This window comes from Danio aesculapii, chromosome 13 (genome assembly GCF_903798145.1).
Source record: "Danio aesculapii chromosome 13, fDanAes4.1, whole genome shotgun sequence".
Lineage (NCBI taxonomy): Eukaryota > Metazoa > Chordata > Actinopteri > Cypriniformes > Danionidae > Danio > Danio aesculapii.
In genome coordinates, this window is record NC_079447.1 from 18,747,785 (window position 1) to 18,763,035 (window position 15,251).

The 15,251-nt window shown below is 33.7% G+C and overlaps 1 protein-coding gene across 1 annotated transcript in view; it reads right to left on the minus strand.

Annotated features, from left to right (window-relative positions):
- tasp1 (taspase, threonine aspartase, 1) overlaps window positions 1-15,012 on the minus strand; it is a 56,998-nt gene extending 41,986 nt beyond the window's left edge. Inside the window, exons 1-8 of the mRNA XM_056471544.1 lie at window positions 14,837-15,012; window positions 14,342-14,541; window positions 11,115-11,182; window positions 9,975-10,043; window positions 8,385-8,505; window positions 7,172-7,256; window positions 5,683-5,762; window positions 2,710-2,801 (exon numbers count right to left, since the gene is read on the minus strand). Of these exons, the coding sequence (XP_056327519.1) occupies window positions 2,710-2,801; window positions 5,683-5,762; window positions 7,172-7,256; window positions 8,385-8,505; window positions 9,975-10,043; window positions 11,115-11,182; window positions 14,342-14,471 (645 nt within the window). The 5' untranslated portion in view covers window positions 14,472-14,541; window positions 14,837-15,012. The remainder of the gene's footprint in view (window positions 1-2,709; window positions 2,802-5,682; window positions 5,763-7,171; window positions 7,257-8,384; window positions 8,506-9,974; window positions 10,044-11,114; window positions 11,183-14,341; window positions 14,542-14,836) is intronic.
- Window positions 15,013-15,251: the final 239 nt, after the last annotated feature.

Below are 15,251 nucleotides of genomic sequence, written 5' to 3' on the forward strand. Positions count from 1 at the left end.
GTTGGAAACAGGCTTCCACAGTAAATGGATAAACCCATATTCTCAGCTCATTCTCATCTCTCCCTGATGAACTTGTGCTACAAAAGAGCGCCACAGAGAAGCGTGTCACCCAAGTCAAATTCCTGATGTGCAGTGCCATGTCAGCAGTGCAGTAAGTATGTGTATGCGTGTTTCCTGTGATTGTGAGTAATTGAGGTCTCCACACCCCCCTTTCAAGGTCGTCATTACCCGACGGGTTTCCTCCTCTGGGTATATGTGGTGGTTTTGAATTAGAGGACTGAACAGATGCAGATCCTGTTATCAGTCGAGTAATAATGTCAGAGCAAATGCCTCCGCTGCACTGTGTTTAGGCCTAATTAAATGTGTTGAACTGAATGGGAGGGTGGAAACCTATAGATCCCCATTTATAGGGAGAAACTTGCATATTTAGTTTATCCTTTTATTTTTAATCAGAGAGTTTAAGAAAGAACACATGTCAGAATTAAACAGCATATCCTGAAGGTTAAACCTTTTCCCTTTTATTAAAAAAGACATAAAAAGACACTCCAGACCTGACAAAGGGTAGGGGTGTTTTGATGGTAGTTCTATTTCTGAACTCAAGCTCTGCCCACACTGAAATCTTATTGGTCCTGTTCACAAAACAGTATAGTAAACTATTAGAATATCACCTAGAACAGCTGACCATTCCGTAAATTACTTTTACTAATTAGTAAGATTTTGCAATTGGACTATTTTATTCTTGTGACAAATTAATTATTTATTAATATTGATAATAACAATAATAATATGTCAAAACACATTTTTATTCATAAAAAGCAGTTCAGAAATCATCACAAAATTTAAGAAGCATTAAAAAAAACACTAACTTAATAAAAATATATTACTATATAAATTATATTTAAAGACAACCTTTAAGTTTACAAAGGTAAAAAAAAAAAAGTAATTTCTTTATTTTTTGTATTGTAATTTCTATAATATATAAGTAATAGAAATATATACATGCTGTACAAATCATAACCTCAAAAAGAATAAAAATAAAATTATATGAATTAATATTATTATATTTACACATAATGTATCAAATATATAGGAAATAAATTTTTTGTAACTTAGGAAACCTTTTTAGTTCAATAAAGTTTCATTCACCAACATTACGTAACATTAAGTAACAAATACTGTAGTATTTTTCATTAACTAATGTTAAAATCTATATTTACTAATGACATCTGTAAGCATTCACTAATGTACAGTGAACTGATATGAACAACTGCATTTTTATTTTTTATTAATAACTAACATAAACTAATTTAATAAATTATGCAAATAAACCTCAGGGGCCATTTCATACACCCGGGCGCAGTAAGGTGCAAGACGTGTTTGGCACGATTTGTTGCATTTCTCAGACCAGCACAACTCCAGATTTCACATTTTGCACCACGTTGTTTAAATAGCAAATCCATTTGTGCCACTTTGTGGACGCATGGGTGTTCTGGTCTGAAAAGGAGTTGTGTTAAGGCGCATTGTTAGCATGTTGCTAATTTGATGAACTGAAATAGACAGCGACATTGAACTAAAAGCTAACTAAAGTTCAGCACAAAGCACATTAGCTATGCACCTATGCAGGTCCAAACGCTTACACATTGCTTAATACACACAGGATGTACAATACACAAATATCTTTACATGTGAAAAAAAAAAAAGGATTAAAATGTTACAAACATGATTATTTTCTACATTAATATAAAAACCATGCCTTCTTCACTTCGGGAGGCTTTTTTCAGTTTATTAATGATAATTTGCATTTGTATAATATTATTATTATTATTATTATTAGCAGTATTATTTATTATATGCATATTTATTTGTGTTTTAATAAAATAAGTTTAGATTTGTTCACCTGTCAGGTTTTGGAGACATATGTGTCACTATATGGGCATAAAAATAATACTTGTGTTTGGATACAACTCTTTTTAGACCACAATTTGTTATTATTGTTCATTTATTCGTTGGAACTGGAATTCGTTGGAACTGGAAATTAGAACTGAATTTAGAAATAGTTTTGAAAAAAATCTTTGTGCTTAACAAACTAAATTAAATATGTAGGCTAATCGATGTCTTCAGTGGAGTTTTCACCGTTTCATTATCCATGAAAGTAAAGGAGTAAAGCAAAGAGGAAAATAAAGAGAAAGTTAAGAGGCCAAATGGAGGAGGCTCGTTCTTTATCCTCTTGCTGCTGATGGTCTGTTTAACTGTTTTCTCGCTAGTGAAGCATTCAGTTTTTTCATTTCCAAAGTATTCCATGTAAATATCAAATGCCCCATGGCGTGATGCAACGGACTCTTAAACGGAATGGGAGATGAGAATCTTATTGATTTAATGCACGTTATGCTCAAAACACACCAATAACTCATTATTAGAATAAGCACAACCCTATTAGATTATGCGCAGTGGCGCAGAGTGTATTTTTCCATCCTTAAAATAGCAAAATTGGATTCAGACACACACTTAATGTTTATGCGCCATGCACTTTAGACTTTGTGCCTAGATCGTTATAATAGAGCCCCAGTTGTTACCTAGTGCAGCAACAACTGATAACCAATGAGGGGTTATTGTAAAGTGTTAATGTTAAATATTTAAAACTTGTGAGAGCAAGAAAATGAGTGCAATGACTTTGATTCAGGGTCCAGATCATTTTGGACATTTACTCACATGTCCACACGATTGTCTTCTCCTCTTAGTCTCAACCTGCTCCGCCAGCTCCATCTTCCTCTTGTTCCTCTTGTATCCTGACAAACTGAACTCTGCAATGTGTTGAAAAAGGCATAACACTCAATAACAGATATTACTCAACTGCTTTGACTTCCAGTCCTACGTGTGTGTGTGTGTGTGTGTGAGATGAGTCACCAAAACCACTAAAACCTGACAAATGTTTTGCTCCTGTGGCGTATCGCTTAAAAATTATTCATGATAGCATACTGCTGCAAGGGTGTGCGTTTGGCAGCGGAGTCTTTATTCTCATAATAAATCAGTCTATTGGTGAAAATGCGGTCGAAACTCTTAAAGTCTCCCAAAATAATGGAACATGTGTTGGAGTGAGGTCATGGTTTTGGCATCAGATCATTTCCAGCACTGACAACACAATCTGTCTCTGTTCGACACACACTGAGAGTCAGTACGGGGCCCTCTAATAAAGTATAGAAGCCATTGTTTAGCAAACCCCGCATTCTACTCCTGTGAAAATCTCTTAATCAAAGAAAACGCATCAACCAATTGGGCACAATTAAGTCATTTCGCAGGATTTAATGAAATGCATTTATAACTGGTTAAAAACAACACAGAGTCAATTGCTTCAAAACACTCTAACAGATGAGATCACATGGCCAATCATAAGTCAATGAAATGATGTGCCACTGTCAGAAACATACAACAGAAAAAGAAAAATTTGAACCTGGCACTGAACACAACTTATGGCTATTTTATGGCAAGATCAATATACATAAGAACATTATATAATAAGAACAACTTCATATTTCAACAAGGAATGATAAACAAATACAAAAATAGAAATACATTAATTAAATTCACAAAAATGTATATTACAAGTTAAATATGATTTTCAATTTAATATTTGATAAATAACTTCAAATTCTAAGCTTTACCTTGTCTAAACTTGCATGAAAATTATGTGGGAAAAGAAAAACAAGAGCTTACAAGGCACTCAGTAGTTGCAATGCTGCATTAGAGACCTGTTGCAATCACTAAAAATTTGAAAGTCTTGTTTTTAGTTGGCTATATTTTGGTGACTATTTAGGAGCTGTTTACACAACAATGTTTACAGCTAAAAACTAAAAACTTTTAATGCGTTTTGCCTGTTCGTTTACACAAACTCTGTGTTTTTGGTAATGAAAAGCATAAATGTGAAAACGCCAGCATTGTTTTGTCCGTGAAAAGTGTGGTTTTACTTTACATTACAACCAACACTGGAGACGCATCCTACAGCAAATTAAACGTATACATATACATACATACACACACCAGTGGCATTGTCACTTCCTTACAGGTACTGTTTATCAAAAAGGTGACAGTGCCAAATACTGGCCTGGCATTTGTAATACATACAGCGTTTTTGTAAACATGATAATTTTTAATGAAATAAAAATAAAATGCAAGGGAAAAACTTTTTCCCATTGTGGCAACATCGTTGCTGAGTTAACATAGCCTTAGTTGCTATATAGAAGAATTATTTTGTTTTAACTGCCAGTGTGTAAACAGTTTGTAGAAAATGTTAAGACAAACAAAACAAAAACAGAAGAGAAGTTTTCTTACACTAAAATTTGACTTCAGCTGTATGTTCAAACTACGTATTTAAAATGAGCTGAAACAACACAGTTCTTGAGTTTTTTTGTGACAACTTAATTGTTTTATGTTCAATGTAATCCACTTAAATTTGTAAAAACTAATAGGTTAATTAATTCCTTTATGTTGTCCCAACACAATTTGATCGTGTGAAACCTAGCCTTTTTATTTATAGTTATAACTGTTGTTTTTGCAAAAACTGTTCTTTTTTTTTTTTGGTTTTTCAGTTGTTGTTGTCATTGCATGGCATTTCCGGAATCTTTTTACTTCTAATCAAAGAATGAAAAATAATTTCAACAAAAATCAATGATTAAATGATTGAACATGAACCAATGCACTACTCAGAGTGACGTAGTATGGTTGCTATGTAAGAATTACTTCCTTTTTTGCAATATATGATACATGATACTTCTAATACAAAGTTAATAAAAAGCTTTATTAATAATCTAACTGGAATCACTTAAAATGATACAGATTAAAAACAAAAAAGCTTTAAACATAAATGGCTATCACCAAAAAAAAAATAAAGATTTTACTCTAATATGTTCAAAAACCCATTTTACTTTTATCCTTCATAATTCTGCTCACCTTACTATGTAACCGCTGTCATCCTGAGCTATCAAGTTTAACATCAAATAACAAAGAAAAAAAATCCTCGTATCATATCAATAATGCTTTATCTATATTTAATATTTGATATATAAATTGATATATTTAATATAAAATTAGTGTTGTCAAGCATCCTCTGCTTTCATTTGTTTTGTCTTATATGAACACATTATAAAAGCACTACTGTATACAATTATAATATTATTATATGAATACCATTATCACTTTGAATAATTTGATCTGTTCATTATTAACTAACTACAATAACAATCGAAGCACAAGTTATAATCAGTGTGAAAGTGTTTTGGAACAGGTTGAAAACTCCACTGCAAGCCTCAAACAAAACCTCATTAAATTATATGAGGGAATTAAAAGCAAGTTCTTCTATTAAATAAATCTGGACGCCAGTCACACCTTGCAGAACTGAACTGTGTGGAGGGAATACCATTGCTTACATAAGACCTTCATTTCAATTAAAAACTGCCTCTAAAATGCCTCTTACACTTAAAATGTATGAGACTTGATTTGAAGCGACGTATCTAATTTTCACTTTTCAGCTTCCTTTACCAACACAGGTAATTACGCAGTTAACAAGATTAAGCAAATCCAAAGACATGCCCTGATGCTTACAAATGTGTGTAAATCTAATAAAAAGAAACGTTGTAGTCAAGCATGCAGGAGCAGCTGAAAGAAGAGTCTGGGTGGTCTGGTACTCACTGGTGGTCATCTTCTCTGTAGGGCATGCTGGGATACCATGGCTGATGGCCCACTGCTCTGCTCCTTTGCCCACTAAAAAACTAACAAAAAAATTAGATGTGATTTAAATTGGAGCAATTTAAACTGCAAAACGCTATATTTATACAGGAACAGGAATATATTTACTGTTTTTTATTCGGTAATAGTACAACATATATAATTACTGCTGTAATTGATTTATAATTTAAAGAAATTAATACTACAGCAAGAATGCATTCATTTGATCTCTATGAAATATTAAGTACACTCAAAAAAAGATTACTGCTGCTTGTTTAAACTACCCGTTAAAAAAAAATATCTATCTATCTATCTATCTATCTATCTATCTATCTATCTATCTATCTATCTATCTATATGTATATATATATGTATATATATGTATATATATATATATATATATATATATATATATATATATATATATATATATATATATATATATATATATATATATATATATATATATATATATATATATATAGATATATATTTATATATAGATATATATATATAGTTAAAATAGACCTTAGATTGACTTTCTCCCTTTTTACATGTCATCAGAGGGGGAAGTCCCTGCCAATTAGTAACCATCTCTCCCTCATTAGCATGTGACATTAGGCTTGTTTTTGTATCTGTCATTACACTGATACATAGGCATTTGTAGCTCCGCCCTCTTTTGAAATAAGGGTTGGAAGCACAATCTCATTTAAATTTAAAGTGACAGTCATCAAAATGACACAATTAGGATCAAAGTCTACACTGAAAAAAAAATTCAATGATGATTCCTTGGATTTACTTTTTTTTATATTAAGTGGTTTTAAACAATTTATTTGGGATGAATTTAAACAAACAAATTAAGTTTACTTAATTTTCTAAATTACTAAATTTAATTTGTTCAAATTCAACACATATAAATTGTTTGCAACAATTTGCAGATTTTTTTTTTTTTTTGGTGTTAGGGGCAGTTTCAAAGAGTTATACACACTCTAGGAATATCAGAGACTTATCTTACATCTTGCAAAAAGGGGCATAATAAGTCCCCTTTAATACTTGCTGAAAAATCTAGCTTTGCCATCACTAAATTACATTTTAAATTTGTTAACAGAAAAAAAATCATTTATAATATTCTGTTAACAATATTACAATTTAACTGTATCACTGATAAATGAATTAATTGAATGACTTCACTGCAGCAAATACAACATACTTGCTACATTTTTTATCACAACAAGATGAATGCATTTAGTCCAATCATGTTATGCCTTGCAAAAAAAGGCTGAATATGACTGCATTACATTCACATATAATAGTGTACATATAATGATGTGCATGCAGTGACTGACATGCTTCTGGTTTACATCTGAATGTTTCCCCAGTGGCATCAAAAAAGTATGTCAGCCCATGTATATGCCTAAAAGCTAGCAAGCCAACATCAGAGAGCTCAGCTCACCATGGAGGAATCCTGCCAGCTGATAGCTTCCCCTTCTGAGTTTCACTTAATAGTGTTCTGGCTACCAGCACCGGGTTCTTGATTCCTGATAGGAATAGCAGCATTAGTATCACTTTTGCTCAAGACAGCTTTAAATACCGCAAATGAAACCTGTGTTTGGCTTTCTCTTGCATTTTTGGTTTAAGAAGAAACAACGTCCACTGCACAAAAAAGCAATATAATACCTGAGACTGGATAAACTTAGATGTTCAAGATTATGATACACAAAACAGCTAAAAGAGTCATGAAATGGCCTCCACAGAGTCCAGACCTTAATATGGTATTGGCAATATGGAATATTCTAAACAGAGGGGGGTAAAAAGCTGAACCCCCCCACCCCCCCATAAAATAGAAGATGAACTTGGGTATGGTATATATACTCATAGTAAATAACTTCTTTTAATCTTTTGCTAGCAGGAGCCATTTTATTCTGAAAATAGTGTTTTGTTTTTTCTAGATTTTGTATACATATTTCTTTTCTATCTGTGTATATCTTAATGCAGAGAACATTCTTGTATCTGGAAAATCATTAAAACTATGTTATGCCAAAACTTTTGCAGTACTGTATATCCAACCATTTAATCCAAATGGTTCCAAACTAATTATTAGAGAGAGAGAGAGAGAGAGAGAGAGAGAGAGAGAGAGAGAGAGAGAGAGAGAGAGAGAGAGAGAGAGAGAGAGAGAGAGAGAGAGAGAGAGTGAGTGAGTGAGTTTGGGTTTTTTTGTCATACAAGCTTCCTTGGCTATTTCATGGCAAAAACAGATAACATTTACAAACATTTTAAAAATAGCACTTTTCTATAATAGAAAGGTTTATTAAAATAAAAAGACATCAGCAACAATAAATAATACCTAAAGTAATATAACATCTAAACCATCTTAAGACTTACTTTTGGTGATAATTCTACCATTTTTGAATTGAATTATTTTGTTGTTGCACAAAATAAAAGTTGAATAATGATGAAAAACTGGTAGCCATTGACATACATAGTAGACAAAAATCCTATGACAATCAGTGGATCCTCTTTCCAAATTTCTTCCTTTGCATTTAACGCAAATAAGAAACTCAAACATTCTAGGGTAAAATATCCCTGTTCTTTGGTTTGGTTAAAATTTCAAATAGCACCTTTGTCACATTGTAAAAAGCTCAAAGCAGCCTCAATGATGTACTCACCACTCAAGGCTCCAACGGCTCCATAGTTTAAGGATTTGCCATCCATAATGCTGGCATCACACTCAACCTCACCCGAGAGGTTCAGGTTGGAACCAGTGCCTGCATTGGTGAACGGGGAGTCCTGTAAATAGACATCAAACTTAAACACCCTTTCTGTGAGCTCTCCTGAAACAGAAGTCAATTGAAAAAGCCATAAATGTCACACTTTAGTCTTAAAAGTATGTTTATGTTGCAATGTTTCCTCTCCCGGCTTAATGTGTAGACATTACTATAAAACTAGAACAAATGCCATTCATAGAATGACATCCTTGAGGAATGTAAACACTGTGGCACTTTCAAAACATTGCTGTCTGAGTGGGCCAACACATCAGCTAAATTTATGTTTTTGCAAATAAAAGTGTATATAGCCTTTCTGTCTGTCATAGACCTTGGTTAGGGATTACTGTATTTTATCCATTTATATTCTGCAGAGGAAATAAAGCCTGAAATATGCTTTATTTAATGGCAAGCACTGTGTTAAGGTTCTAGATCACATATACTTTAACATTTCCCATAATTTGATCACACATTTGTAGATTTTTATTGGTATATGTATTTATGTTTTTTTTTTTTTTTTTTGAGGGGGGACTCTATCTAAAAGCAGCAGAAAAAGGCTTTCCTTCTCATTTTTACTAAGCATTGAGACCTGCCAGCCTGATTTCATTTTACATTTTGTCAGTTTAGTGGCTAATTCGTCTGAATTATATGAGATCAGTTTTACAAAAACACATGATTTGTAAAAGGAGACATGGCACCAAACCCCACCCCTAAACCCAACCGTCATTGGGGAATGAGCCAATCATTCTAAAATGTACAAATGAGATTGTACAAATTCATATGAATTAGCTATTAAATCAAAAGTTTATGAATTGGAGTGAGATGGAGTGGATCTACTACTATTGATGAGAACGTAATACTTTAAGTTTTTTTTATTGTGTGTTTTATCAGTTTACACAGACTTTTTTGCAATCTGATAAAATAAGTTTTTAGAATTTTGTATTTTGGCGACGCAGTGGTGCAGTAGGTAGTGCTGTCGCCTCACTGCAAGAAAGTCGCTGGTTCGAGCCTCGACTCAGTTGGCATTTCTGTGTGGAGTTTGCATGTTCTCCCTGCGTTCGCGTGGGTTTCCTCCGGGTGCTCCAGTTTCACCCACAGTCCAAAAACATGCGGTACAGGTGAATTGGGTAGGCTAAATTGTCCGTAGTGTATGTGTGAATGAGTGTGTGTGGATGTTTCCCAGAGATGGGTTGTGGCTGGAAGGGCATCCGTTGCGTAAAAACGTGCTGGATAAGTTCACGGTTCATTCCGCTGTGGCGACCTCAGATTAATAAAGGGACTAAGCCGAAAAGAAAATAAATGAATGAATGAATAAATGAATGAATGAATGAATTTGGCATTTTAAAGTGAAGGATTGCCAAAATCCTTAAAAAATCATTTTGTTGTATAGTATAGCGGTATGTATTTAACATAAAATTGGCATAGTATTTTTGTAAGAGTTTCTGTTAAGACGCAATTAGTTGCTGTGTTGTTGTTGTTGTGATCAACTATCACCTCCAGCTCTACAAGAGCTGCCGTCACTGCCTCCAGTGCCAATCCTCCCGCTCTGAGCCTGTCCACAGCCTGAAACACATTAAATCAGCTGATGACAGCAACTCATGATTGCCAAAGCAAAAAAAAAAAAAAAAAACATCTCACAGCACGTGCTTTATTCTCCTTCAGAATTCAGGAGCTTCATGTACAAACGGCCACACTAAAATAATATACACACATCAGAAACACAATTTTTTCCAATATTTCTCAAATGATGATTAACAGAGCAAGGAATTTTTCACAGTATTTCCTATAATATTTATTCTTCTTAAGAAAGTCTTATTTGTTTTATTTTGGCTAGAATAAAAGCATTGTTATTTATTTAAGCAATATTTTTTTCGATTGTCTACATTACAAACCATTGTTATACAATGACTTACCTATTTAACCTAGTTAAGCTTTTAAACTGCACTTTAAGCTGATTACTAGTATCTAGTATAAAAATATCTAGTAAAATATTATGTACTGTAATCATCGCAAAGATAAAAGTAATCAGTTATTAGAAATTAGTTATTAAAACTATTATGTTTAGAAATGTGTTGAAAAAAAATCTAATTCCAGAAGGCTAATAATTCTGACTTCAGCTGTAAGTGAAAATCCCATTTGTAAGGCTCAAAAAGAAAATAAAGCTGTAGTGTTTTCCATTTGACAACCCGAGAGGGTGGAATGGTATATTAAGCCAGGCAGCAGCTCAGGGCCGCTGCTGGTGTCATGTTATCAACACATAACTCAAATTCCCTGGCACAGGTGTTTTACTCGAGCCTGATCCCTTCTTTTCATCCTTTACACGGCACTTTGGACAGGGAAAAGCACTGCACCGCTACTTGCCAAGCAATGCATTACTGTTAGTTGCAAAACATATCTTAAGATGTGCGTATTGGCAATATAACAACACTCAGCAAAGGTAAGCAATCTTTGTTTTAAAGTTACACAATCAATATCAAAAAATCAGGCAAACTGAGCTGGGATTGAAAGCCGATTATATCAGTGAATTGATGTCGACATGACCTCTAGAATGCTATCCAAAGGTTACAGGGCACAGCAAAAATCCACAAGTATCTTAAGACATCAATTTTAAATAAAGAACCACATGAAACTTACTTTCTGGCAAGCTCTCTTGCACACATGTTTGTATTCCTTGGCTTTGGATTCTGAATGATACCCTGCCCCTGAGAAGATAAAATCATGAAAAATAAGACACATTCAGATTCATTCTTACCAGTGATGTGTTTCAGTTGTTAAGAGTATGTAAATGTAATTGTCTTATTTTCTGGTATGAGAATTTCATAAATGCAAGGTCTTTATGACTAATTCATTTTTAATCAGTTTTACAGCCTAGTTTAATGTCATAATATCAGCTTTATATCATTCCAATCCCATTGTTATTACAATTGCAACGACAGCAAATCAGTCTAGATGTAAAAATGGCAAAAACACCATCAAAAATACCATAAAAGCAGTTCAGATTAGTTACATTTTAGTTAGTAATAAAATGTTAGACTATTCTTGACAGATAATATTCAAAGCTCTCAATTGTCATTCACCAGATTTGACGTCATTACTGCCAAAGGCCATCGGTTTGCAAATATGGCATGATGGGTGGAATATGCAGAATAGAGAATAAAATGGAAGAACATCAGGAAAGTTAAACATTATCAGTGAATAACAACTTAAATTATAGCCTGTTTGTATGGTTTCAGAGGACTTGAATTACATTGCAAAATTAACATGAACTTCTTTTGTCATGTTTATACAATATAAAAATCTTTCCTATTGTGTTTCAGGGACACAAATAATAATAACAAACTGGTTTGGAATAACATGAAAGCTTGAAAACAATAACTTTTTTTTTTTTTAATTATGAATGAGTTCCTTTTGAGACAGATTCTGCACATAAAACTATCAAATTATAAAGCTAGACCACCCAAAAATTACTTTGCTATCCATTTACTTACACTCAAGCCATACAGGATGTAAGAAACAATTTTTTTTCAGTAGAACATTAGATTTTTAGCTAAAATCATTAGTCATTGATGACAGCTAGCTACAAGCATTTTAAGAGTCAAAAAAGCATAGAGGCAGAAAAAAATTTATTATTGTGGCTCCTGAAGATACATTGAGATCTTATAAAACTTATTTAACTATTCACTATTTCACTATGAGATCTTATTTAACTATTCACTTATTTTATTTAGTGCTGGGCAAAGATAATCACATTCAAAATAACAGTTTGTTTTGTAGAGGTGTGAACCTACACTTCTCACGGTTCAGTTCGGTTACGATTATCATGCCATCAATTCGGATTCAACTCGATATCTCGGTGCATTGACGATGCTTTACATACACTATTTTATTTTTTACTTCACAGCAATTGTGTTAAAATGCATAATTTTTGAAAATACATTTTATATGTATTTGTAAAACAATCTTGTCCTTTAATACAGGCAGTCAGATAAATTAACTGTACCTTTAATAGGGTATATGCCGAAGCATGCTAATAGGACTTTCATTTTGCCAGTAACCTGGGTTAAGCGCTTCCGGTGAACTGTTTGCAATTGCATAATCAACGCGTTTAAGGTCAGTTTTCTTTATAAATCAGCGATCTCCACTGGCTGAGTTATATCCGATATAAAGTGGATCTCAGATCGTACAAGAAGCACTGCATTAAATTACATTTTCACCGCCATGTCTTTATAATATGAGCATTTATTTGACCCCAGTATATTCAATGGAGCTTCTGCACTAACCAGATGATTCTGACAGGTGTGTGTGAGTAAACAGCTTTTTGTCTTGTTTTACGCTTGAGCAACTGAATGAATGCCAAAGTCTATTTAACTGATTGTATTTTAATTACATTACTACATCGATGCTGTAAAAGGAATCGTATAAGATGGAAAAAAACTCACAATAACCGGTCACCGGAAGTTTATCAGTATGGGAACACTAGCTCGGCATATACCCTATTTGACCTGCTCAAAAAAAACACTCTTTTTGCATGCATCAAACAAAACTCAAGTACATGCACAGAACAACATGAACTTTTACAGCAAATAAACAAATGTAAATATTATCCCGCTTGCTTTTTGAGCATTGTCCAGCGAGTTGTTAAACGCCTCAACGTGCTCAACAGAAAGAGCTGCGATTGGCTCTAACGCTCTGGCACGGTTCACCAATAAGTGACACTGATAAACAGCAGCGGCGATCACAGATGATTCATGATAGATGCGGTGGAGAAAAGTCACTCTGCAGACACATTTGTGTCTGGATCGGATCCTCAAGTATCACAATAACAGCTGAGAGGAGAGGAAATGTCACGCCAGCAAGTAGACAGTGAGTGAGTGAGAGAGAAACGGAGTTTACTTTCATTTTGTCTAAAGCAGTGAAATAGGGGCTTCTGTTGTAACTTCAGTGTCATGCAGTGACTTGTGCAGAGTTTCTGCGTTTTAATTACTCGCGCTCGCCTCCCTCACCATTGTATTCTACCGCCACATAGCGCATATGTGATTAATTCTGTCAGTACATGATAACCGGTTATGATTATTACTGAACCGATACCGAATTGTCCACATATGCATCGCGGTGCATGGAAAAATTAATTTTGACACCTCTACAGTTTTGACATATGTGTGTGTGTGTTATATGTGATACAAAAAAGTTTTATATAGTTTTGTTTCTATTTATGTGTAACAAAACTATTTAAATGTATTTATAATTTGTATCATATACATATATATTTTATATACAAATATGAATAAACATTTTCTCAAATATATGCATGTATGTATGTATGTATTTATATACACATAATGAATATACATATTACACACATTTATTATGTCAAAACAAACTTTTATTTTGGATGAGATTAATCTGGATTCATTTTGCCTAGCACTAACCTAAAACATATTACACTTGACTTAATCCACAACCTTAGCAAACTGTCATGAATACGTTTACACGAGTCTTTAGTGCCTTCCTGTCACATAGTGATGTATCTGTGGGTGCAAATGTCGGCTCACCATACTTGTTTATAACTGTTTATTAACTCTTATTGGCCCATTAGCCATTGACAGTAATTTTATGAATTGCCAAGTACCAAAGTTTCAGCTAAAACAGTCTTTATTGTTCTACTGAAGAAGAAAAAAGTCAATATTGGATGGCCTGACTAAGTATGTGTAAAATAACAATAGCATGCTTTTACTTTTGATTAACTACTGCTTTAAATTACATCACTATTCATTCAACACATACTAACAAAATCGGTGGCAAAACACACTCTTGCAGAAATGTCTTGTGTAAATATATTCCATTAAAAAACACATATTCACCTGCATGGACCAGCACAAACCCCATATTTTTACCATCACGATGAGAGATGGTGCTGTTCAGTTTAAACCCTGAATAGTTTAGTGGAGACACGGTCTCCTTGGAATCTGACGAGTTTTCTAGATTTTCCATGACCCGTATTGAGTGTAGCTTGCATTTTGACCCATCATTCACTCATAACTCCAACACAGTTCTGCAAGTCCTGAAAGCAAAGAGAAAATAACGTTGTCAGAAAATATAACTATTAATATATGTTACATTATTATGACAGTTTGTATGAAAGCCATTTGAGTTAGCAGAAATTATCATACATTTTGACAATTAGATCATTGATGCATTACAGTTTGTTTCATCTCCATTATACACTAAAAAGTAGTACTCGAATAACAACGTGTTGATGAACACATGAAATCAAGCATCTCATAAGACTTTATTTCAAATACATCAACTACTGACCATTTAAGTCCCATTAAACAGAATGAAACAAGGAAACTTACTCGCGTGAAGACTTCAGGTGCATAACAGCAGAAGAGCGCACATTTCCACAGTCATACGCATGGCATGGCATCTCTACGGATAAGACAGACATACAGATTGCACTAAATTATGAGTGTAGTTGTGTATCTGCTGCATGATTGCGATATTATGTGATGATTCGTTAAGCGGCGCATGTGCTCGCGTCACACCAAAACACTTCCTGGTTCACAGACACATGTGACCGTATGGTTGCAGCAGCGGCCTCCAGCGGTGGAGCACTGTACTGCGAATCATGACAACAACAGACAGTTTTACACTATATCATCATGAGAAAAATAAAGACAGAAAAATCTGCACGTGGCACTGTAGGACATTCAACACATTAAAGCTAAGAAACTGCACACATCTGTTCATATCTGCAGAAAATATGACACT